This window comes from Mustela nigripes, chromosome 1, assembly GCF_022355385.1.
Source record: "Mustela nigripes isolate SB6536 chromosome 1, MUSNIG.SB6536, whole genome shotgun sequence".
Taxonomy (NCBI): domain Eukaryota; kingdom Metazoa; phylum Chordata; class Mammalia; order Carnivora; family Mustelidae; genus Mustela; species Mustela nigripes.
The window spans coordinates 5,630,863-5,656,879 of NC_081557.1; the positions used below are offsets into that span (position 1 = coordinate 5,630,863).

Below are 26,017 nucleotides of genomic sequence, written 5' to 3' on the forward strand. Positions count from 1 at the left end.
AAGATTTTATTTATTTATTTGACAGAGAGATTACAAGTAGGCAGAGAGGCAGGCAGAGAGAGAGAGGAGGAAGCGGACTCCCTGCTGAGCAGAGAGCCCGATGCGGGACTCGATCCCAGGACCCTGAGATCATGACCTGAGCCGAAGGCAGCGGCTTAACCCACTGAGCCACCCAGGCGCCCTATTTCCATTGTTCTTAATAGTTTTGCCTTTTAACAATAATCAGAGAGCACAGTAGAAATGAAGCATTAAACCGGCCAGATTCTGACAGTCATGAAAAACTGCTTAGGCTGTTAACAGGGAGACATGCTCTGAAAAAAAAGAACTCCCTTAAAATTTTAACCAGACACTGTGTTTTATGAAGAAAAATATATTACCTCCATAGCTACTCTACTATGACATGCCATCACCTCAAAAAAAACCTTCTCCCACTACTCACATCTAAATAAAATTCTCTATTTGACATTACTTTGTCCCCCCCATACCGTAAGCTCCAGAACTATATCCAGCACCTACAATACCCTGCAGAATATCAAATTATTTGTTGAAGCAAATACGGTTACAGTCTCCATCTTTTGAAATTTGCCAATTCCACCTATCAGACCAATGGGTGCACCAATGGAAGTGCCCAAGAGAGATGGGTCCGTCTTTTCAGAGAAAAGGGAATCAAAGGAGGCACCACCCTCCAAGAAGGAGACTGGCAGACCCAGCCAAGAAAGAGAAAAGAGACAAATGCAAGGAAAGTTAACTCTAGACTATACTCATAATCTTCGTTATTGACCACTTCTTACCTGTAGAAGCCAGTAATTCTTTTCAACTTTAATCCCCTTAGCTCCACCAACAGTTTTCCTGGAACTGTTCTCTTAGTCACTAGACCTCCCAATCATAGACAGCCTCTGTGTTCAGCAATTGATTGTATTTTGAGGGTGAAAGAAATCAAACATTATAATTTACAGAAAAATGGTTGCTGGCAGTATTAAATGAGAACAAATGACCAATCATGGGGTTTCATACAGAGCAAACATTCAGTAGGTTACAAGTCATATACATACAGTTATTTTCATCTTGGCCATCTATGAATTAGAACCAGTCACAGGTAGAAACCTGAAGTAGAAAAATTGAGAATTCGCTCCACTAAATACCAGATCCTTTTTATCGCCCATCCTAATCCACCTTTCCTAAAGGGATACCATAGATGCTCAATATTTATTAAATGAATGGTACTAGAAAATATCCTACATAAAGTCTTACTATTTATAATGTTAAAATTCGCACCAAGGTACAGAGAAGAAAAAAAAATCTGGGAGACAATCTGACAGAAGCCTGGAACTGAAAGGCAGTGGCTCATTCTTGCACTCATCCCCATGTACCTTACTAAATATTCTAAAGCTCATTGCTGGGTCCTTTTCTGTACCTATTATTCTAAAGGCTCTAAGTACAAGTTAATGAGGTGCTAATGGTACCATTCAGGTATTCTTTGGATTTTGGCAGAGCTATAAAAGCATGGCGAAAGGCATCAAAATATGTTACCTATTGGCCTAAGGTAGCAGCAGAATGCTGAGAGCCACAACTTTATTTTTCCATACGGCATGAAAAATGAAAGCTGACCTATTCCTTCAAACACTTCCTTTTCCTAGAACTCTATCTTGGCAATAAATCAGGCTTGATGTACTGACTGGGTGGTTAGAATGGTAGTAAGAGGGGCATGATGATTGCTTTGCAGACAAGGAAAAACCTGTATCTCAAAACTACTAGTAACTAGTTGGTTTCATTACAAATGTGGACTAGTGGGAAGAAGTCTTTACTGGAATAAGGCTACCTGGGTTCTTCTGCACACAACCTCTTTTTCCTTTTGTACCTATAAGTTCTATCTACAATAAAGTAACAGCAATGATGTTCACCCCGAGCTCAATGTCAAGCTCCCTGAACCTCCCCTTCTCTTCCAGGGACAAATAAAGAATCCAGACACAAACCCAAGCAAAAACTCTCTCAAAGCACACATACCCTAAGTTGAAAAACCATTTATTTCACCGGAAAAAAAAAAAAAAAAAAAAAAGTTATCCAACTCTATGTGTATACCCGCCACAAGCCTTTGGGCCAAAAAGACTCAGGAGTAGTGACACTCTCATCAAGGTCATTCCCAAGTCCAACACCCACTGGAAGCAGGAGGCGGGGAGACAGCACAACCCCCACCACAGTTTCTGCACACAATGAGGCCTGCTGGGAGAACAGAACATAAATGGGAAACTACAGAAGTATTAAAGAACAGGAAGAATGGGAAAATGGGCAGGAAGGAGGAAAGGAAGAGGTGGTCTGAACTTTAGCAAGGTAAATTAAGGTCCACGGTTCCTGAGGGACTGAACGTACAGAGCCGAGAACGTCCCGGAGATGGGGTACCACGAAGGGTGTATTCTCATGCACAACCGCAGCTCGGAATTTCAGCCCACACACATCCCACCTGAAAGAGAGCACAATACAGGGGCTTTACAGCAAAGCTCAAAAGGGCTTTCCTACTTAAAACTTCAAAGAGCATCTTTGTGAATTCTGGTAACTTGACAATCCTTTTAAATTTACTTGTACCCATTCCCAGTATCACAATAACCTCTACAAGTGAAAAGAGCTTGAAGGCCAGAGAGTAACTGGGAAGGTCAAACAATCCCAGGCTGGGCCTTTCTCTAAATAGCAAATACTTTTTCAGGAAATTAAGCAAAGACAATGCACTTCTCTTGAAGTTAACGTTAGCATTCCTCAGAAAAGGTTATTTCCACATCAGAAATTATCACTAGAGAGCAGGAAAAAAAAAAAAAAAAGGAAAGGTTCCAATTAGCTCTCTGCGGTAAAAGTCAAAAGTATGTTTGAATCTGGGTTTACTACCAAGGTCCAAGTTAAAAATCATTCAAGGTCCAGGCAAAAGTAGCATCGTCTGAACAAACTTTAAGACCTGAGGGCATCCAACTCTGCCTAGTGAAGAAACTAAGACTGTAGAGGAGGGTATGTATAAACTACCTATCAAATCATTCATTCTTTTCCAGCCCTATCAGAGATTTCCTATCCTATAATCCCGGGGAAGTCACATATACCTTCTGCCTTAACTCAAAGATGACAGAATGTCACTCACCCTGTCACTAAAAAATTATGGATTAAAGGTACTGTCTGGGATATACTGGGGACTACCCCAAACAAAAGGTGTTGAGAACCACCCTTTAATGCAACAGCAATCTCCAACACCTAGAGCCCAAAGCTGGCAAACATCAGAAAGAATATACTCAAGTAGAGCCAAATGGATCATGAGGTTCAAACTGTAGAGCAGAGGACAAAGCCAGAGGGACTCAGGGTAGAGCTGGTGGTTCAAGAGTATTAAATGCCCATTATCTAGTGGGAAGACAAGGGAGTGATTTGCTTAAGGCAAAGCTCCCAACCCTGGTGTTTGTACAGATCTGTATTACTATACAACTTGAAGAAGGGGTGAGGATGTCCACTATAACACTGTGGGACAGTTTAAAAAAAAAAAAAAAAGGAAAAAGAAAAATACTGAGCGAAGTAAACAGGCTCTTATAGGACAGATTCAAAGACAAACCAATGGAGTGGGCAATCTATTCAGGGAATGAATCTGTGCTAAGTGGAGAAGTTGGATTTGAGTCTATGCCCCAGACTCCTTGTTTAAAGCTTTATAAATTAAGATCTCTTTTCTCCTCTTTGCCCCAACTTACCATCAAAGAAGACTTTCCTATAAAGCTCACAGGGAGTGAACTGTTCAGGAATGTTAGAAAAACACTGCTTCAAGATTAAGATGATGCCACCTGGGTAGTCTTCATAGTAACTGGGACCCAAGCAATGATGACTAGTTAACTAGTTATCAATTTTATATTACTATAGGTCATATCCGACCTTTCACATAGCACGAAGCAGAACAGGAAACTTGCAACCCTTAATAATGTCGCACACCTAGGAATTTCAACAAAGGCTCTGGAGAAACAGCACACCTCAGTCTGAATATATGGGTCCCAGGTTCAGTTCAATTACAGCACATAGGTGTGACCCAAGATTCAGCACACCATTCTTTGCTTTTCCAGGCACAAATAGCATCAGACGGACTCCCACTATTAGGAGCCCTGAAAAATAGCCATGAGGGCTACGGATGTTTATATATTTCAAAAAGTTAGGTAGTTAAGGTCTTCTCCCTAGCCTCTGAACCATGCTAGTAACCTTACCCTGACCCAGCAAAAGCAAGCAAGCAGGGCAGCCTAACTGAAGCCTTTAGGCTGCAGGAGGGATGGCAAAACCAGAACAGGGGACACCCCACCACTCTCACCTCAAGCCTTAAAAGGCTGAATACCGCGCCCGATCCGCATACTGCTCCCGCTCATACCGGGCCATGTCGTACAGGGAATTCCGCGCGGCCGCCGAAGCTTGGGACAACTCACTCTCATGCCCGTAACCGTAGCCCTCTCCAACAGTGGGGACTGGGCCTGTAGCGCGACGCAGGGGGCTCCGATCCCGCCCGTAATATGAAGTGGAAGCTGCGGTAACAGCAGCAGCGGCTGCTGCAGCAGCAGCGGCTGTAGCAGCAGCAGCTCCTGAGGTCGGCAACAGGTGTCTATCGTAGGGATCGAGAGAGGTGGAGGTGAGGTGACTGGCCATGGCTGTGTTCTGGACTTGTGGCAGCTGGGACAGGGTCTGCTCTGCGTAATTATACGCAGAGGCAGCTGCAGCCGCCACTGCCTCATAGGACCGGGCAGCACGGCAGCGCTTGTAGTAGGCATCGAGCGCTCCGTACGCGTTGTTGTAATACAACGAATCCCCATAGCTCATGGTGTAAGGTGTACGCACTGCTCCATATTGCTCATTATATTGCTCGGTAAAGTCTGCCACTCGGCCCGAACGATCTATCGGACACTCTTTGGACCAGTGCCCCTCTTTCCCGCACCGATAGCAGCCGCTCTGGTCTCCCATCCCGGGCGCAGTCCTAAGCCGGCTGGTGGACAACTGCACGTGCATTCGTTTGCCTTGAAGAAACAGACGCAAGAAGGGTTGCTATCACTCTTAGTCATAGCCCATGCCCCTACCCCAGACACTGGTCATAGCAATGGCTTTACCTAGACAACTCTAATGCAGAATTCATTGCCAAAAAAAAGTTAAAAAAAAAAAAAATCCACTATACAAATTCAATATAATGACTTGATTTCAGGCAAAGATCAGTTAGATGAGGTGTTTCAGCTGTAACACTAATTTAATGCTTGTTCCCAAAAACAAGCACTTCATCCTTTGCCGAGTCACTGCAGACAAAAACTACCCTGAACGATGGCCCACTGTCCAAAGAAACTACAGTAAGACTCCTGCAAGATTCTGCCATTTCCCATCTTCATCACCAAGACTGATTTCCTTAAGGGGGATAATGCAAAGGCCAGTCCTCTAGCTTCCCACCCCAAAATCAAAGAGATTAAGACCCTAGAGTTACCACTGATGGAGAACATGACCCAAACATGATCTGTGGCTGAATGGGATAAGTAAGTTTCAAGATTTCTGGAACAACACTCATGAACTGGGGGAAAAGGGATAATAAATACACAATGAAGGACTGCCTTTCTCCTTAACACAGTCCTTTCAATTGCTGGTCCTGACAGTCATTCCACCAAAGATTCTTTACAATCTGATGGCTAACTTCAGTGACCTCCTAAGGAAACAGGACAGGCAATTCACAAGATGCCTGAATTCTTAGAAAGATTTTGAAAAACATGGAAGAAAAAGGGGAAGAAAGGGGAGAAAAACTAAGACTAACCAGTATTATTAGTGGATCAAAGAGTTCGTTTTAACAAGATTAAAGTACTTTTTCTACTTAAACTAGGCAACCGAGAGATTCTAAAAATACACAGCTATCTTCTGCTGAAAATTACAATTTATATTCTGAAAATAAAAAAATATTACTTCTGGAAAACTTTACAAAAGAAACTTTTCAAGAAGTTTAATGTTTAAAATCTTTTCACAGTAAGTTTCCAGCTAACATAATCTACCAATTTACCTGTAAGCAAAATTCCAACAAAAACTTCCAATGCAAGTGGCTATGATGTACCCAAACATGCAGATGTCAAAGTGAATGGTTAGAAGCAGGAGAGAGTGAAGAGACAGGTCTTCTACTAAGATCTAACAATACAGAGGTTGGTAAATGGACCATTTCACATGCAAACTTAGAAGTCCTGGGAAGCGGGAAAAGGAGGTGAAGGATCAAACTACCCCAAAAAATCCTGCTATAAACATTACATCTGGTTGGTGTAGACAGACTGCAAGTTAAGAACTAAGATACCCAATTAAGTACTTAACTGTTTTAAAGTGCTCACCTATGTCCCTCTGGCATTTGCCCATGGGGCCACTTTGGCACCTAACAAAACCAGAGAAAACAAACCTTGCACATTCATGACATAAAGGTCATTAACTAACGCCCTGACCTAAGGATGTGTCAATTCCAAAGCGGGGGTGGGGGGGGGGGGGGGGGGGCGGTGTCTTTAAAAATACCTACAATTGATGTCTTTTAAGTGAGCAAACAACAGAGAACACAACAGACACTGAAAAACTAAAAGGGTTAAAAGACCACTTAATAAACACTGCTACTCCTTGTACACAAAGAACTCTACTGAACAGTACTAAGGAGAATGACTAACAATAAGAAAAGCAGTGAAAATAAAAATAAGCCTAAGTGGCACCAGACAGCCTACAATTCATATGCCAAAAGTTATGCCATCCTTATCGCATAAGCTGTCCTGAACTGGTACACACTGGCCTCCCCTTAACACGTGACTGCTACAAGCAGGCACAGCCACCCATCCTATGATTGGATTAAAGTGGAGAAGAGTGTCCAAAAATTAGGTATCATATCACAAACCCTCCACACAAAGGCAGTCCTGACCCCAATTAAGTTGTTGACAACAAACAATTCTCAACTTACCAATTAAAAAAGAAAAACTAGACCTGAGAGACTAGTGACACTTTTCTTTAATAATGCACAGCAATACCCACGACACAGTGCATCCGTTACTTGGAGGAACGATGATCAGACCTCCAGCTCTAAGAAAGGTCCAATTTAAGGGAAATAAACACCAGAACAGCAGCAATGACTCTTAACAAGAGTACTCAGGAAAGGAAGCAGTAACTACCCTGCCTGGGCTAAAAAGGTTGGAACATACTTTAAAATGTAGCAAGAAGTTGTGGCAGTATCCTGTTTAACTCAGTAGCAGTTACAACCAAAAAGAAATGGCTTTTTGATACTAGGGACACAAAAGGGAGGGGTGGAGGGGTGGGAGAAGAGTTAGCAACTCACCATGGTTACCACACTCACCCTTCCCCTTCCCGATTGCCACTCTCGCCATAGGAGCTCAAATCTTAAACCAAGAAAAGATAAAACCTTCCATATAAAGGGACAATCCATACCATTACTCATGCTGCCCTCCAGGCACACTAACAATCTAGCCAAGGCTCTAAGGTTAACACCCATCTAGATGCTCTATTCACCAAGGATGTTTAGTCTACCTTCCAAAAGTAAAAAGGCATTGCCATTATTGCCCCCCAAGCCCCCAAATCTCCTCCTCAAAAACTCCTAAATCAGACCTGTATTCTGGAGTAGCCTCAACCTCCAAAGAGAACCTCTTGGTACAAGCATAACAGAAAACCAACAAGAGCAATAAGCCTTTAAAGACACCAGCTATCTCGAGACTAGTTATTTAATGATCACTTATCTTTACTGGGAAGTTATGAGTTGGGACTGGGTGGGGGGGTATTGCTTAACAGGGATCCTGCTCCCTAAAGTGTTGCTTAGGATACTCTTGCCAGATTCTTTATATGTAAAATAAGATATAATGCTGATACTGGGCTGAGGCAATAAATTCAGAGTGAACCAATGGAACGTGCTCTACCAAGAAAAGGGAAAAAAATTAAAAAGACAAGAGAACTGGGGATATCAAAGGAAAAGTATTTCTGTGCTACTAGGCATAAGAGTCTTAGGGGTTCCAAACTGAAGCCATGTGGTAGACATGGCCTAACGTAAAGCCTCTACATCCCATGCATTCTCCATTTTAAGTCCACAGTGCTTCACCATCAACACCAACAGCTGTATCTCTACCCCAAACCCCTCCCTTTACTTATCCAACCTATTTTCTGCACATAGCCTGCGTTCAGCCCTCTTCCCAAAGAGGGTGGTTCACCTTGAAACTCTGTGTTGTCAAGGCCCCTGATGGCCTCCACTGCATCCTCCGCCCGCTCCATGTGTACGAAGGCATAATCTTTCACGATGTCACATTCAATGACTGGACCATACTCCTCAAACTTGGCCCGAAGCTCTTTGTTGGTACAGGTGGGACTGATGTTGCCCACATGCAACTTTGTGGAGGTTTTGCTCTTATTCTTGCTGGCTTCCACGTTGATGTTCACCCCGTGCAGCTTGTAGTGGTGCAGGTTGCGGATGGCATCCTCGGCCGCCGTCTTGTCCTCTATGTGCACAAAGCCGTAGTTCTTGATGATGTCACATTCCAGCACCTTCCCATACTGCTCAAAGAGTGAGCGGATCTCCTGCTCTGTGGCCTCCCGGGGCAGGTTTCCGATGAACAGCTTCACCATCTCGACACAGCCTGCACGGGAAGAAACAAAAATTCCTAACAAAAGACCTAAGGCTTACGTTGATTAAAACAAAACAAAAAACTCTAACGAATATTTCCAGTTTTCCCTTTCTCTTACACGCCCACCTCCACAGAACAATCAAAGGAAAGTGGGAATAAGGAGGCCCACGACAGTACAAAGGATAGAACCCGTAGGAATGGGAAAGTCTGTAACAAAAAGGTCCTTAACAGACAAAGGGTTTGAGAAGAGTTGGGCAGCTTCTAAGCAAATGGAAATGAAAGCGAGGGCGTACACGCACGGCTAGAGATACTGGGCTTTTCTAGCCACTGTGAGGTCAGAAAACGAAGGTCTAAATACTGGCTGGCTGAACTGACTACTGAAATTACGAATTAGCTCTTCCTCTTGCAACCGAGCGAGCGGCCACCATTTCCGGGAAAGTGGGCCTTATAATGGCTACGTTTTCGGGTTTCCTTTGGAAGCAGTGAACCGGCAACCCGAGCCGGAGAGCTCGGCAGGAGGAAAAGTACGGTAAGTGCAAGAGCGGAGAACGCCTCTCCCGAGGTGCCATCCTACGAGCTCCCGCAGAACGGGGAAATGCGTGGCCTGAGAAGGGGCTTCAGACTCTTCAGCCAGACAACAGTGTCTCGGGGCCCAAGGAATTCTAGAAAAGGGTTTCAATTTTCCTGAGTCCAAGGAAAACGCGGTTATCTCTATGGAAACCTCTAGGCAGGAAACCGAGCCAAGTCGGGTAGAAGGCAAGGTGGGGAGAAAGCAGGGTATTCTCGGGGGAGGTCGTGGGGGAAGGGCTGCTTCAGGCTTACCGCGCAGTGCCCAGCACCGAGGTCTGCTCTCAGAGACGGGTGCGGAGGCCGCGACCCCACTACGATACCCCTGAAGCCCAAAGAAGTGAAATAAGATTTAACAAGACCAAAAGAAAAAGACAGTGGAGGGGCTTGGAGTCTCTCACCCGCACGGAAATCAGCAGGGGCTCTTCCTCGCGGCGCAGACGCTTCTGACAAAACGCTAAAATGGCGGCGGCCGCAGCAGTGACTCTGGGTAGAAGGGGAGGTGAGTGTACCAGCGGATTGGCTGCTCAGTTAAGTTAAAGGCAGGCGTTCCCACAGTTCCTCTTCCTGATTGGTTACGACCAACGCCAATTACCTGAGAGGCCGGGAAGAGGTGGAAACGTCAGTAACCCCGGAGCTTTTATGCGAATGCCAATGAGCGCCTATCTGCCGAAGCCGAAGTCACTGATTGGGCAAGAGGTCGGCGTGAGGGAGGAACTACAAACGTGGGCTTCGCCGGCGGGGTGCGGCCCGCCATTAGGCGGAGCGAGCTGAGGCCCCGGTGTGGCGGTCTTTAGCTTCATGGCGCCAATTTTATGAAGCTTCCACGTTTTGCCACCGACACGTGCACATCCTGACACTCTCCCCCGGCCCATTTTGCCTCCTCCAAATTTCTCCTTCTACACTCCCAACCACCGACCCCTCGCAGCCAGGATGCTACGAACGATTAGCAGACCCAAACGCCAGGTAAGAAAAATAACAAAGCGTCCCCGTCTGAAGAACCAACCTCCTCATTTGCCCAAGAATCCACGCTGTAGCCCCAGGAGTCCCGGAGCTCCCCCTGGATCAAAACTACTGACATAGATGGTGAAAGGAGTTCTGGAAACGGTTAATGGGCGCGGCTTCAATTGGTTTATAACGGCCCCGAAGTTGGCCCGGTCGGAGGCTGCGTTACTCAGACGGCGCTGAGACCAGCTCCCGCGAGGAACCAGCCTCCCGGGGTGGGTCCAAGATGAAGAAAAACGGCTTCTCTGTGTGACCTTGAAGATTGAAAACGCCCCCACCCCGCCCTGAGAAAAAACTGGAGCAGCAAAGTTTTTTGTTTTATTTTATTGGGCACCATCAGCCAGAGCTGCAGGTTTAAACTCCTAGAACCGACCTTTAGGGGAGCCTAATCACATCCAGCTATAAACAAAATACAATCAAGACAGCATTCTCCAGAGCGTCCGGCTCCCTCATCACATCTTTCTTTCTCATCCTTTGGCTTCTTCACGTAATCCCATATTCATGGAGCAAGCAATGACCCTTTGCGAGGCAGCTTTTGAGGAGAGAGTTAAAAGCTGGAGTGCGGAAAGGTGCTGAATGAAAGAACTTAAAACAAAAGCAGTGAGTTATCTATGAGGCAAGGGATGACATTTGAGTATAACATGCAACGGTCCAACACAGCCCCCAGAAAGAGGGGTGGGGACCATAAAAAGAAAGGAGTCAAAGTTATGGAAATGAGTTTTTAAACTGGACATGACTCTCAGGAATCAAGTGGTGGAAAACTGGTCAAGACTTATTCTAGGGTGGGAAGAGCAAAGGACCTAAAAACATTGAAATATAACATTTACAGGTGTAGTCATTAATGGTGGTCCGTTTTCATTGTGGATTTTGATACTGAAACTCTGAGACTGAGTAAAGGCCATATAATCAGTGATGAAGAAAATCAATTCCACGTTAGTCAGCTGTGTGTGTGCCCTTTTGAGGGGGCCAGCCATCAGATGAGGGTCAGCACTCAATCTGCAGGGAAACACATCTGGTATAGAAATCCTCTCAGCTCCTTTCAGTCTGATCTTCCAAATTTTGTGTGTCCCAACTGCCCTGGAGATAAACTTTCTTCCAAAATAACCAAAGCAGAAGAGACCCACTCACTCTATAAACTAAGAATCTCTCCAGGCCCAAAGGGGAGAGGACTGGGAATATAAATCTCAGGATCACAATCCATGCCAGTTTGCAGACCACAGCCTCCCCCCCCAATCCTGTCCCCAACACCCTCAATCTAATTACTTGATTTACCTTCTGAAAGCCTTTAAGGTGAAGTAATCACAGGTTTCATTTTGCACGCTCATCCAACTCAGTAAAAGCACATTAAATCATCACCCGATTCTTAAAACCCACTGCAATTGGAAAATTGTCAAACTCACCCTGCCTGATCTGGTTCTTGCCAGAATCTCCTTAACAGCCCCCACCCCGACACACACAGTGCTCCACCCCACACACCCCAAACCCCAATTATGCTCCAGTACACTGGCCTTTTTGTTCCAAGTTCATTCAGGCTGGAATGTTCTTTCCCCAAGTCCTTTGGTGGCCACCTCACCCCCTACCCCAACCCTACCTTGGCACTCCATGCCATGACTTCATGTTATTTTTCCAAATACTTACCACCACTTGAAATTCTATTTGTTCATTCCATTTCTTTCCACCTTTTCCCCCCTCCCTCATCAAATACTTGTTCAAGGGCAGGGACCCTTTCTTTGTCCTTACTCTATCATCAGTGTTAAATGCACCTGGAACATGGCAGGCACTCAATTATTTGTTGACTAAGTTAACACAGAGGTGAATGAATGCAAGACTTCTCGGGAACCAAAAGGAGTAATACTTCGGATTTTCAGTCAATATCAGTTTAAGACCGTTCGCCCTTATTTCCAAAAACAAGCACTTTTACCCCTATTACCTAGTATGCTCTCCAGTCTCCCTCAAACAGAAAAAGCAGGTGCTCAAAAGCCAGGGGGTAACTATGGTACAGCTTTTGATCATCAGGAATACCTACTTGACACATGCTAAAAAATGAAGCTTTAGGTAGAAACATCTGTTTGTAGTTCAAGCATCTCCATAATGATATTCACCTATCCAACTCTATTGTATTGAGCACTAAAGCAGCTAAAAACCATTAAGATTTACAAATCATCTGGTCCAAATCCTCTACCTTACCAACCCAACTTTGCAAAATAGGATTGAATGCAGAGTTTTAAAAGCACCCTGTCCAGTAACACTTTAGGTGCTACTTGGGTGATTTGCTGATAGAGTTACCAAGCACCTAAAAGGAAAGCGACTTGTCCAAAGTCATCTAGACAGCTGGTATCTGTCACAGCCAAGCAAAAATACACATTCTCACTGCAGATCCCAAAAAGACAGAAGTCTGGACTCTTCAAAGAGCAATAAAGGAACAATCCAAACTTAAGGGTGAAACACTGATGTCAGTGAAAACCATTCAAATGTGAATAAACAAATCTACTACTATAACACCCTTAGGGGTAAACATATATAATTTATACATGTTAAACTCTGGCTCCTACCCAGAAACGATTACTGGTTTAACAAGAGCTCAAATTAAAAATCAGTATTCTCCAGGGATGTCCAGATTAGCCTTCCTTGACTAGGCCAGTCAAGCAAGCTTCCTAAACCTCCAATCCCACTGGCAGCTACACCCTCTTACCCTCCCCCTTAATGTTTCTGCAGGTTTCCTACCCCATATCTTTCTTTCCCACGCCCAAAGAGAATCTGATCTCAAGACACTGAAGTGTTGTCTGAGACTGCAAGTGACAAAAACTGGTGTGGTCCGTGTCCTATTTCACTCCTAGGTACCACTCATTCAAAAAATCCAGTTTCACGGATTCATATGTGCTGCACTCACACCTACATCCAAAGTCCTTTGCTCAAATGTGTTCTACTAGGCCACCCCAATCTCTCCAGAATGTTCTAATTCCTGTCTGTGAGATAGCTAGCACTTAAAGAGCAGTGGCTATATATGAGGCCCTACACTTGTCACATGTTCTCATCTGATCCAAGTATTATAATAATTACAAGCAAAGTCCTGGATAGTTCAATTCAAAATACTGATTCAATCCCTTGATCTACTTTCTAACAAAGTGAGAATTTTTTCTTTTTGTTATTTAACCTACAGCCTCAACTTCCCCATTCATTAGATTTTAAAATACTTAAATGGCACTTGGATTGCAATGAAGATCAAATGAAATTCCTGTATGAAATGTACTTTTAATGGTGCTTAGTAAGTGTTCAATAAATGTTAGCTATTATCTTCATTTTATAGACGAAAAAACAGGCAGAGTTCCTGACACGTCCAAGATCACAAAGCTAAGTGACAGAAACACGATTCCAACTCAGGAAACCTGGTTTTAGAGTCAACACCCTTAGTCATTCTCTCTGTACCAAGTCAATTTTCCCACCAAACAGATCCTATTTCCAGAAAGTTGTAACTAGTGGAACTGCCTTGTATCTTTCACTATCCTAGTATTGTTTATTAACTGTAAGTAGTTCACTGAGATAGGTCCTACCTCCCCATATTATAAATTCAAGGTCAGCCCAAGGGCTCAGCTACTTCGACACTGTTATTTCCAGTAGTATAAACGCACAATATTTCAAATGATTTAGAGCTACTTGAAATAATTTTAGGAACTTTTTTCCTTGGAAAACCCCTTTTGTGATCTCTCTAAAGGTAACTATAAAATTTAGGTGAACATAAATTTTTCACCTGCTCATCTTTTTTTTAAGATTTTATTTATTTATTTGAAAGAGCGGGAGCACAAGCAGTGGGGAACATCAGAGAGAGAGAGAGAAGCAGACTCCCCGCTGAGCAGGGAGCCCGACGCCGGAGACTCGATCCCAGAGACTTGATCCCAGGACCTTGGGATCATGACCTGAGCCCAAGGCAGACGCTTACTTAACCAACTGAGCCACCCAGGCAGCCCTCACCTGCTCTCCACCTTTTCTTCTCTATTATTACCCAACCTTCTATTAGATACAGTCCATAAATCTAGGAAATTTGTTTTCATTATGACCTCAGTCATCCCCTATTATAGTCAGCTTACTTGGCTGGATAGGGCAAAATGACTGGAGAACCAACAGTCTGTGCAGACACTGGTAGAGCTTAACTGATGTGCATAACTAAACAGCAGCCTACCGAGAGGCTGACCCAGTCGCAGTGACAGTCCCATTGCCTCCAGTACAAGGGATAGGGCCCCAGGTCTACCCCAGGCAGAATTTGAAACAAAGTCCAAACCTCAGAAGGGAGCAGACTAAGGCCGGAAGCCCCTATGTGATCTTGTTCCAGGAATAAATCATCTTAAACTTCTCCAATGAAGGCCAAGTTGTAGAGGTAACAGATGCAGAAGTGCAAAAATCTGAAGACACTGGGAGCCCATATTCCCCACCCTCTTATCCCAAAGCACATAGTATGTCTGTCCTCCCATTCACTCAACCCAACCACCTCCAAGTTATAGGACCCAGGAACTCAGAAATCCACAAAAAGCAAAGTATGAGTGGGCTATAGGATTAACACAGGTGGCATATTTTAAATAAAAGAGGAAGGGAATTTTAAAACAATCTGCAAGAAATAAGAGAATAACATGATTTAGCTTTGTACTTGCTTCTACTTAAACAACGAAAAACCTCAGGGCTGAGGCAGCAAGGGCATCATGACCTAAAGATGCTAGTGATCCTCTAGGGCCAGGTCACTCTGAAGAACGTGGGCTGCAATACAGAATGCTGGCCCCAAGAGCACATTTAGCTGTTTTTTTTTACAGGAACCCTGGGATTAGGGTAGTGGCAGCACCCTCACTGGAGAAAAAGGAAGACAGAAAGCCACATGACAAAGAAATATCACAAATACAAAAGCCACAATCACAGCCCTATAATCAACCAACCCTCTATTTTCCAGAGTAATAATCGGAGCTAAGCTTGTTAGCTTGGCCCTCAGATCACCCCACCCTCCCTGCAGAAAAGTGACAAGAAACCCATCGATCTCCCCCTCCCAGTCCTGTAAAGAAATGAAAAGGAACAGCGAAGCACCTGGAGGCAAAGCAGTGAGCAAAAAGAGAAGCAAGGACAAGAGCTATGGCCCCAGTAACTCCCCGAAATTACAGTCAGCATACACAAAAGCTCATGGTTATCAAGATTATATACTTCTGCCCACTGGGCAGAGGGAAGAGAACATCTGGGGGAAGCCACTGTCACAGGCGAATTCACGAGAAGCCAGTGAGAGGCAAAGAATCCACCTGAACTCCACCTGATTTGACAGACAACTCCCCCCAAATCGCCTTACCCCAGCAGGCTCCCATAATCCAATCTCTAAAGCCCCCTTTCCCAAAAGAACATCAGCAGGTTCCTACCCAGCCAGTTTGCTTCCATTCACTCATTATCAGTAAGCCCAAACTTCCATCTGGTCCGTGGCTGGAACTTTTCTTTATTCTTTTTTTCTTTTTCTTTCTTTCTTTCTTTCTTTCTTTTTTTTTTTTTTTTTTTTTTTGCCCAGGCCCTCTCAACGCCCCCCAACCCCCCACCCACCCATCCCAGAATTCAAGTATAGAAAGAATCTTCCAATTCTCACCCTAACCCAGCAACCCTTCTTGGGTTATGCTTGTACCTCACCCCTTTCCCAGTCTGTGAGGACACCTTCAACTATAAACCCAGCAAGAAAACATCTAGAAACCCCAACAAATGGAGATAAGGGAAGTTGAGTCTCAGAGCACTATTACGGCAGAAGTTGGCAGGACGCAGGAAGGACGCTCCATGGTGATGTTCAACAGGCGGAATACCGGGTCTCTAGCCAGATTCCCCAGACCTGCTTCCGACTGTCCCTGCTCCTCCTCTCTCTAACCACAGGGAAGTACCAGACACTGACATCACCCCTACCCCACCACTGGCTCCCTTCTGGGTCCCAGCTTCAGCACTCAAGCCCACCCTCTGGAGAATCCTCTAGACTTTAAGCACCAAAAGCATTTCACTTCCCCACTTCTCACTTGAGAAGCCATACCCCAGAACCACCCCGCTGAAGCACAGGTTGTTTCCGACCTGGAGATAAGTTAGGGGGAAACAGGCAATAAATTTACTGCACCTTGGTGTGATCAATTCAAGTTAAGGGCTGAGAAAGTCCAAGCAACTTGGTCTGGACTCTCCAGTCCTAAAGATGGCAGACTAGCAGGCCAACGATGACCTATATCCCTCTGGACAGCAGGAAAATCACTAATTCCCACATTCAAACCCCTTTCCTTATCTGCCCTGGGGTTATCCAGCTGCCTTTCCCTTTGCTGTCATGACTTCCTGGATGTCAAACTGGCTCCTCTGAAACTGAGTGCAATCAAGACAATGACAACCAGGTTTCCAAACTGCAAATTGCCCCAAGTTTTATTTGTAGTCCATACAAAAGGGAAAAAAAAAAATCAAGGTTTTCTAACACCACCTACTTGGGGAGATGGGGACGTGGGACTGTGCCACTCAGCATCAGCTATAACATCGGGGGGACAGTAGGGATTTGGACGTATACCAACCGACTGTCCCGACAGGAACTCAGTCTCAACACAGTCCATAGAGGGACAAAGTCAGGGCCCCCTGGACTGCTGGCACAGCTTGGCGCATAGGAAATGGTTAAGCTAACCCTTTCCTGGCCTCCCTCACATCTAAAAAGAAAAAGGCGCCGCCGACCTCAGCTGCAGGTTGCTTCCCCATCCAGACGACCTTAAATATCGCGCACAAAAATAAAAGGGAGCCAGGAAAAAATAAAAACGTAAAAGAAATTCCCATCCTGGGAGATGGGAAGCAGGGGAGAGGGGAAACCGCAGATCTAGAGCCAGTAGCAAGATTTGCTGCTGAGGCGAAGGAACAAAGTAGATTACTGCCGAACACTCAAAAGGATCATCTCCTGGGGAAGGCCCACAGGGTAGAGGGGATGAAAAACCGCAAACGGGAGAGGTATGGGCCAGTGGTTATAACCCGGGTCTGCACCCTGCCCCACCTCTCCTCTCCTTCCCTCCCTGTGGTGCCCCATCCCAGGATGGCCCTACATGCGGCGCTGGTAGCCAGAGTGCATCTGAGCTGCCCGCAGGTAATCATTATAGGAGCCCGAATAGCGTGCGTAATCGGAATGGGCATCGGGCAGGCGACGGTAATCCAGCGAGGACTTTGTCGGCGAGCGGCGGAACGAGAGCTGCGACTCTGATAAACGGCGGTAATCAGAGAGCTCGGCTAAACGCCGGTCGGAACCATACCTAGTCGAGAGAAGAAGACAGTTGGTGAATGAGACAATTGAGGGGAGGGCTCCAGGTGGGCATGGGGGAGATGCCAATGGGGATAGGGAGGGTGTGATCAGATTGGTCTCCAACAAACACGATTTTGTCAGAAGGCTCATCACCCTATCCAGGGCAAGAAATCAAGCCTGGTTCAACTCAGTGGGAAACCAAGCCCACCACCGAAGCCCTCCCTTCTCAACTGGCCAAGGTGGATTTGGTCTACATTCCCAAACCACAAACAAACTATCCCCCCTGGGCCCTGCACAGAAAGACCTTGGTTGTTTATCAACAGAACGGCGGACGAAAGCAAGGTCCCCAACTTCCCAAAGAGTGGACGCACCTCCTACACCTTGCCTTCAGCCGGTGAGTGCCAAAGGGACTACTCTTTCAAACCCACCCCACCAAAGCCCGGACAACCACGTAACAGGCTTAAGGATCCTTGAGACGGTGGGAAAGGCTGTAGGCCACAATCCTGCAGGCAGTAGCTCCAATGGCACTTGGGCTAGCCTAGACAGGTGACACTCTTCCCAGCCTGACTAGCTGGTACCACCCCAGGCTGAGCACTAATGCTCCACCTGAACCCTGGTGACCAGAAAAGTTCACAGACATCAACCCCTTCGGCCTTTGGACATCCCATGGGAGTAGAGGAGTGAAGACCAAAGGAGAGGCCAATGGCTCCAGTTTCCCTCCCATGCCAACCTCAGCCCCTTGCCCTAAGCCCCAGCTGGGGGCAGAGGCGGGGGGGCATACAGTACCTTTTCGACATGGCGACAGCCTTTTTGTAGGGATCGTCGTAGCTGGCCCGGGGTGGGGAGAGGCGGGTACGCTCATAGGGCGGCGGGGTGCTGTTGGCGTTGGCAACGGCCCCCTGGGACATGGACAGGTAGGCTGCAGACGGCTGACCTGCCCCATCGTAGGCATTGCCCGGCTGGCCACGGTAGGAGGCAGCAGCCTGGGGATGCTGCTGGGCAGCATAGGAAGCAGCCAATGAGGCTGACGACTGAGTGCGGTACGGAGCTGCCAGGGTGGCAGAAGGCTGGGCCCCATAGGCAGCTGCAGCACCATAGGAGCCGGTGGCTGCGGCAGCTGACTGAGCCCCATAGGAGCCTGACAGGCCCATTGATGCTTGAGCCCCGTAACTGTTCAGCTGGGTCTGAACAACCGGCTGGGCCCCATAGGAGCCAGCCATTGGGGTAGTGGCTTGTGCAGCGTAGGCAGCTGGTTGGCTGGCATAGGCAGCAGCTGTAGCTGGCTGTGCCACATACGCAGCCGGCTGGGAAGAGTAGGAAGCAGCCTGTTGTGCAGCGTACGGGGCAGACTGCGCATTGTAAGAGGCTGAGGGCTGGGCATTGTAAGAAGCTGCCTGGGCCCCATAAGCTAGTGAGGAGGCTGCAGACTGGGCCCCATAAGAGGCTGCCTGGGCCCCATAAGAGCCTAGGGAGGAAGCTGCTCCCTGGGTGTTGTAGGAGGAGGCAGCCGCACGAACCCCATAGGAAGAGGCAGCCTGCGCGCCGTAAGAGGATGGCTGGTTACCATAGGAGGCAAGGGAGGAACCCTGAGCCCCATAGGAGTTGAGCGAGGAAGCCGCAGCTGGCTGACCCCCATAGGAGGACAGGGCCGAGGCTGAGGGCTGGGCTCCACCATATGGGCCAAGCGAGGAAGCTGCAGCAGACTGGGAGCTAGGGCTAGCCAGCTGGCCCCTGTATGGGGCCCCAAGGGATACAGAGGGCTGAGCGCGGTAAGAGGCTGCCTGGGCTGTCATGGGCTGAGTCCGATAGCCGACACCCAAAGAGGCAGAAGGCTGGGCCCTGTAGGCAGCTCCCAGCGACACTGAGGGCTGGGCCCGGTAGGTGGCTGGCTGGGCCGTCAGAGGAGCCACATAGGAGGCTCGGGGAGGTGAACGGCGCAGGGGGCTGCGGTCGCGACCAAAGAAGGGTGGTGTGGGCTGACGGGCTTGCCCATCAAAGCCACCAGTGCTGTTGCCAAAAGCCTGCTGGTAGTCGAAGGTGGCAGAGAAGCCACCAGTTCCAGGGAATGCCGTATCCCCAGCCCCTGGTTTCTTGGTCTTGTCCCCAGACTGGATAGCCAGGCCGGGCCCCTTCTTCTGACCCTTGGTTGAGAGTTCCACGTTGATGCGCTTGCCCTTCACTTCTTTGCCGTTGAGCTGCGCGATGGCGGCTTTGGCATCTGCTTCCTTCTCCATGTGAACAAACGCGTAGTCTGATAAAGCAGCAGACAGAGGGTTAGCAATTAGGGGGGCAGGGCATGCTACCTGATGGGTCCCAAACTGGACACACAACAGCACCCAGCTGTTGCCAGCTACCTCCAGGCCTCCAAACCCTCCTCTCCAGGAGTATGTCATGAAACATGGCTCCCATGTATCAAAGCTTCCGACCGTCCCAAACAGTCACCTTTCCCTATGGCCTTCTCCCCAGTCTCCCCTATCCCCCTGCAACTTCACCCAACTTTCTGGCAAGAGAAGAAAGAGCAAAGATGAACTGTAACACCAGATGAAAATCTTTCCAACTCCTGTAAGTGTAAACCACGGACAAAACACAGAAAGGGTCCTGGATCACTCAATTATTCAGTGTTCTCTAACCCAAGGTCACCAAACACTACTGCTCACCTTTGAAGCTTAACTCTGAAACACTGGAAATGACCACTGTCTTAACATGACCCATGTCTCAGCCCAGGGTCCAATTAAAGCAAGAGAGCTAGACTCCAATGCACACTTCATGAAATTCCTCCAATGTGATCTCCCCCTTTCTCAGAGTACTTCCACGCACAGGCCTTCATCTGGGCCTCACAACAATCCTGGGAGGCAGGCAGAGCAAAAGATCGTGATCTCTACTTTACAGGTGGGGAAACATACTCAGAGAATATTTACATGCCCTGCCCTAAATCAAAATTTATTAGAGCCAGGAACAGAATCCCAATTCTTCTGTGCCCCTTCACTACCCGTCTATCCCTGAGAAGTCAGTGTGTAAGGCAGAACCGTGTAATGTGACTAGAAATTTTAAACTTACAACAGAAGCTGGAACGCACGTAAGTAAGCCAGTGAGGTGTGGGAATGGAAATCAAGCCTCTTGGCTGAGTTCAGGCCTAAGCCCCCTCCCCCAAGCTACAGAATATCCTCTACGTGTTCCTCTTTAAAGGACAGAAATACACCTTAACCCTCGGACTCCTGTTCACAGGGCGACTGTTTACAGGGAAGATCTGGTTTCCCAGACTCAAGGTGAGAAACTGCGATTACTGCAGCTTGTGGGCTCTGCTAAGCAGGTTACCCGTGAGGTCCTCATTCAGGATTTCAATGAGCTGTGGTGGGATACAAACTCAAGACAGGACGCTGATCTCAAAGTCCTCAGCTACCACACAGAAGGAGACAATTTTAGATTAGAAGAGGGAGGAGTGGGAAGAAATTCTTATTCATGCTCAAACTCACAAACCACAAAGGTGCAAGGAGGATATGAAAAACAAGGAGAAGATCATGCTCTTGGGAGATAAAGCCATGCACTTAAACCCATCTGAATCTGTGGCTACTTAAGTACTAAGTACCTGCATGCCATCTCGCTCATATTAGTTTAGGAAATGAAGAACTACCTGAATGAAATCACTAAAATTCCATTCTTGAAGATAAGAAATCCTTTTAAATAGCCTTGAAGTAAGTGTCCTCTAATTTCTAGAAACTTTCATACTGGGATGCCCTCTCTAGCTGCTCTGAGAGAGCAAGTCATTTTTTCTCAATGTGAGGCATGCCACCAACCTGCGTCTGGTACAAATGAAAATAAAAATGTAATTAACAGGTACAAATCATAAGTATGGTACAGCACAAGGAATCCTGGGTTAGGCACTTAAAAGTCTCAGTTATAGACCCAAATATCACTGACTTGCCAAATCTGTCCTACCCACCTCAGAGTTAGGAGATTCAAATAAGAAAATAAAAGTGCCTTGCAAAATATAAATAGCTATATGATAATAAAGAATTAGATGATTATTTAAGTCTAGAAATAACCAAAAGCTTCTCCCCCTACAGAACACTTTCCTTCATTTTTAATAATAAAAAACAAGAGTTACTGTAACATTTGTATATGCAAACTTAGAACCTGCCAGAGATGATAAAAAAAACAAAACGAAGCATCACAACTCTCAATCCTCACACCCCCATGATCAGAACCTGATTTCCCACCTACCAATTTAGGCAGGTGTTCCTTTTGGCTTAGCCACAGGGTACCAGAACTGTCCCTATGGTCTCTCACCTCCACTTTGGGTAAAGGTAGCTAAAAATAGATACTATGGTCAGAGATCTCCTTAAAAACAGGCTTGGCTGACCCTCCAGAGAATGCAACTGGTAAGCAAAAAACGGGAGCTTGTAGGCAGATTAAGAAAAATGAAAAAATCTCCAGGCACTATGAGAGAATATTAATGAATGGTATTATAGTCCTGGCTAATCCACCAGCAGATCCAAGGTAGGAAAAACACCCAACAAAAACTTCAAACGGTTTACAATAGCGACAGGACGTCCCACTGTCTACTCCCTATTTAGCTGGGTTTTGTTAAAAAAGCAGACCAAATTGAAATCTGAAAATTGGGATTTCACATGTAGAATTCAACTGACTGCCCAGATAAGTTATATCACGGATTTTTAGAACTGATTTTTTAAAAAGCCATCAAATACACTTAAAATCAATTAATACCAAAAAGTTCCTAAGCCAGACATTATAAAGAGATGTGTGACTTGGTTGTACAGCTGATTCAATGACATCAGGGCTTACTTACCCTATCACAGCCAGGAGCCAAACCAAAACCTAGCCCTATCAAAGATGCCCAGGAACCCACTTAATCCTAGGACGATGTAAAACCAGAAATCTAGAAAACTCCAGGACCCATATGCCTGAAGAGCTAGTTCAAAAAACAGTAATCTCTGAAAGAAATCCACTGCATTTAAAGGCACTAGCGAACAATCTTTCAAACAGATCACCTACGGTCTGGTGGCATCACAATTCCTCTAGCACCAAAGTTAAGAGAATCTAGAAAAATGAGTTTTCTTATCCTCAGAAGAGTGAAAATCTCTTAACTTTAAACTACAGATTTGTTTCAGGAGAGTAAAATGGCCCCCTACAAAAAACAAAAACAAAACAAACAAAAAAACCACAAGAACAAAATAAAACAACAAAAAAAAAACCACAGAGGAAACCATTTCCTCTTCTGCCTTACAGACCTCCCCCTGAAGCCCAAATGGTTCCTAAAGCTGTCAGCAACTCTCATACTTCATTTCTGAACAACCAATAGAATGTGACCTGTGGACAGTAGTTACAATCCCTGTTGCTATGGAGATTTTTGCTCTGTAAATCCAATCACATCTAAGCTTCAAGGGTAACCAGGCAACTATGTTTTCCCTCGGTGAAATAAAACAGAACTGGTCGGCTGTGCAACCCCAAGCTTCTGTGCTATTCAAAGACCCCCACAGCCCAACACCAAAAGACTCGATCATCGAATGCCCCATTCCCAACCCAAGAAATTCGTGTTTATAAAGCCAGAGCCAGTCTCTTCCGCCAAATTCCCCACTTAAAAACTTCACTTTCTTGCACCTCATAGAGACAGAAAAGCATCAGTGGAGAATATGACAGTCAAATCTTTCCCAGAGTGTCTTACATCAAATGTATCAGGACCTCTGGTACTTATCAGGCTAACTACAAATAAGAGCTAACCACTACTCCTTGATGTAATTAACACATTTCTGCTAACTGAATGTTTACAAAAGGATAATAGTCATAACTTTCGCTTTCTCACTAGAAGTCCACCAGTTCTATAAACCACATGCTATTATCCACTTCACCCTCCCCACCACTGTAACTTGGTCTCAGTCCAGAGCGAATCAAGGCAAATTTTCGGTTTCTCTACCACCTGAAAGCAAGTTCTTGACCAATGAGTTCCATGGAGACTATCCCCTCAGATGCTAGTTTCTAGATTCCCAATATAGTAGGCACGTTGCCTGAGAACCACAAAGGAAACTTGGTAGATCAATTAAACACAGAACTCTCATAATGAGTCATGTACCCCCATCCATTTCCTGGCCAGATGCCCAATCTAAAGTCCTTTCTACTCTTAACTCTAAACAAAAACAAAAATCAATGCACCACAAAGCCTGCCTTAGAGCACCAGCAGGAAAGCTTGATTCTGGATATTTGCAGACTTGCACAACCTGAGTTCAGGAAAACAGAATGTGATATTAACGCAAAACAAGGAACTGCTCCGAGCTGTGGAGTCTATGACCCTTCACACTTTCCCAGTTACAAAAAATACAAAGAATGGCCCAAAAGATACACCTTTCCAAGAGAGCAAATGAAGTGTCTTGGTGGAAAGAAGCACCTGCACCCACTTATTTCCTATCCCCTAAACTTTTCACACAGGGTAAGTAAGGGCAGGTATGAATCCAACACCCAGAGTAGGGCATCAGATGCTCCCCCAGGCTGCAGCCTTGACGATGGCAAAGTTAACTCTGATCTGTTCCCAAGGGGAACGGAAACTAGCCACATACACAAGGGTTATGCCAGCATAAAGGAAACAGAACTTACGGGATAGAAACCTAGACTACAAAAGTTAACACTGGGTCCCAAAAAGAAGTCCGGCCTAAATTAGGGATACATTTTTCTCAAAGGCCAACTAGGGATCTACCCTAAGGATCAGACTACTCCAGCAAAGACAAATAGCAAGTAAATGTGTTTTGCCAATGTTTAACCAAGAACCCTCACACACCGCTCTCAATGTCCCCCTCAGCCACAGAGTATACGCCCCCTTGCAAAATCACCGACCTAATAAAAAAACACAGCCCCAAGGGCATGGGCTGGCAGGTAAAGGTTAAGGAAGAGAGGCCTCCATAAAGCAAGCCTCCTTCCACATTCGAAAGGTCCGGGTTTCCAGTTTATAGATGTAAAATCGAGCCCAAAGTAAAAAAAACCCAAGTTTGAGGGACTTGGAAAATAGCGTTGCCACACCTAACCCACCTAACGATACTGAAATGCCAAAGTGATTCGGAAGGGGCCCCTCCTGTACCTACGAGTGAGTAGACCCATGCCACACAAAGCTAAAACATCCCAGCCCGAGAAACGTCCAAGGGCCCCGTTACCTTCCGCTCGGGAGCATTCATCGGGAGGGAACACGAGGGTGGCCTTGGGGCCTCAGCCCCCACCTTTTCCCTCTTCCCTTGCTCTCTGACCGACGTCTGGAGAGAAAGTGGGGAAGTGGCGAAATCTTCCCCGCTCCATGATCCGGCTTGTGCCCGTCACTTCCCAATTTCCGCTCGGTGCCAGGCCCAGGAGACCAGTGGAAGACGCGCCCCCGGTACACTCGCAAGTCTCAGGCGCGTCCCCGGCCCCGTAGCTCGGCTCACATCGGCCGCCGAACCCACCCAGAGCCGCTTCCTCCCATCTGGAGAATGGTGCTTGACCACAGGGGAGGAGGGTGGCTCTACCCAACGCGCCCCCAACACCTCCGGCCTCGCTCCCGCGGACTTCCCCACCCTCCCCAACCGCGCGGTGACCGGACCCCCGGGAAAGGGGCGTGGCTAACAAGCAGAGTGCCCAGAGCGCGCCCGCGCCCCCGCCCCCGCGCGCCCCCGCGTTACCTTTCACCACGTCACACTCGATGACGCGTCCGCGGCGCTCGAAGAGGCTGCGCAATTCCTGGCTCGTGCACGCAGCCGACACATTGCCCACGAAAATCTTCCAAGTGTTAAGAGGCCGTGGGCGCGACATCTCCACCACGAGCGCGCGCCCCGGCCGCAGCTCGTGGCCGTGCAGAGCCTCGATGGCGCGCAGCGCGCCTGCGTTCTCGCGCATGTGCACGAAGGCGAACTGTTTCATGACGGCGCAGCTCATGACCGTGCCGTAGGGCGCGAAGAGGGCTGCTAGCTCCTCTGGCGTTGTATCCGCCCCATCGACGTTTCCCACGAATATCTTCATTTTGTCGCCGCAGCCGCCTTCCCGGGGAGCCGGGACCTCTCCTCCAGCGACAGGCGAGACGTCCGACCGGCCGGCAGTCCTCCCCAGGAATGGCTGGCGACCGAGAACCCCGCCGCGCAGGCGCCCTGACCTAACCAATCGGGGCCCACATCCCGCGCGTCCTGCATCCAATCATAGAGGCTGAAAGAAGATGCTCTCAGGCGCAGCCAATCCCAGAGGGTCTGGAGCCCGCTCGTTAGCGGAGGGGGCGGGAAAGGGACGACGGCGCGCGACCAACCGCCACTGCCGGGGGGAGGGGGAAAAGAAGGGTTGGAGAAGGGGGAACGCGCGCGGGGAGCGTCGGCGGCGGAGAGGCCTAGTCGGTGAGATGGCCTCTGGCCGGGGTGGGGCCGGGATCGGCGGGCGCGAGGAAAAACTTTGTTCAGTCGGAAGTCGGAGCTCCTCCCATTCTGGCAACGTAGGGCAAACCTGGAGGCGGCAGCCGGCCTGTCCACGAGAGGGTCGGGCCTGGCCGAAGAAACCCGGACAGCCGCCTTCAGTCCGCAAACTGCCGCCTCCAGGACTGTGCTGGGCTGTCCGTGGGGCCCGAGAGGCATCTGCC

At 47.2% G+C, this 26,017-nt stretch overlaps 2 protein-coding genes across 6 annotated transcripts; both read right to left on the reverse strand.

The window, feature by feature from the left end:
• Window positions 1-2,006: 2,006 nt before the first annotated feature.
• On the reverse strand, window positions 2,007-9,656 carry LOC132018132 (RNA-binding protein 4). Of its 3 annotated transcripts, XM_059400648.1 has the most exons (5): window positions 9,572-9,656; window positions 8,193-8,615; window positions 4,928-5,006; window positions 4,313-4,597; window positions 2,007-2,458 (listed from the first exon to the last, which is right to left on the reverse strand). In XM_059400648.1, the coding sequence occupies exons 2-4, from the start codon at window positions 8,602-8,604 to the stop codon at window positions 4,321-4,323; spliced, it is 768 nt and encodes a 255-aa protein (XP_059256631.1). In that variant the 5' UTR covers window positions 8,605-8,615; window positions 9,572-9,656; the 3' UTR covers window positions 2,007-2,458; window positions 4,313-4,320. The 3 variants fall into 3 exon arrangements, with proteins under 3 accessions (XP_059256631.1, XP_059256622.1, XP_059256641.1); XM_059400639.1 differs by having other exon boundaries at window positions 4,313-5,006; XM_059400658.1 differs by lacking the exons at window positions 4,313-4,597; window positions 4,928-5,006.
• Window positions 9,657-9,675: 19 nt separating this feature from the next.
• RBM14 (RNA binding motif protein 14) lies at window positions 9,676-25,542 on the reverse strand. Of its 3 annotated transcripts, none has more exons than XM_059400611.1 (3): window positions 25,080-25,542; window positions 18,211-19,675; window positions 16,548-17,434 (listed from the first exon to the last, which is right to left on the reverse strand). In XM_059400611.1, the coding sequence occupies exons 1-3, from the start codon at window positions 25,414-25,416 to the stop codon at window positions 17,227-17,229; spliced, it is 2,010 nt and encodes a 669-aa protein (XP_059256594.1). In that variant the 5' UTR covers window positions 25,417-25,542; the 3' UTR covers window positions 16,548-17,226. The 3 variants fall into 3 exon arrangements, with proteins under 3 accessions (XP_059256611.1, XP_059256594.1, XP_059256601.1); XM_059400618.1 differs by having other exon boundaries at window positions 17,315-17,434; window positions 19,565-19,675; window positions 25,080-25,540; XM_059400628.1 differs by lacking the exons at window positions 16,548-17,434; window positions 18,211-19,675 and adding an exon at window positions 9,676-9,765 and having other exon boundaries at window positions 25,080-25,541.
• Window positions 25,543-26,017: the final 475 nt, after the last annotated feature.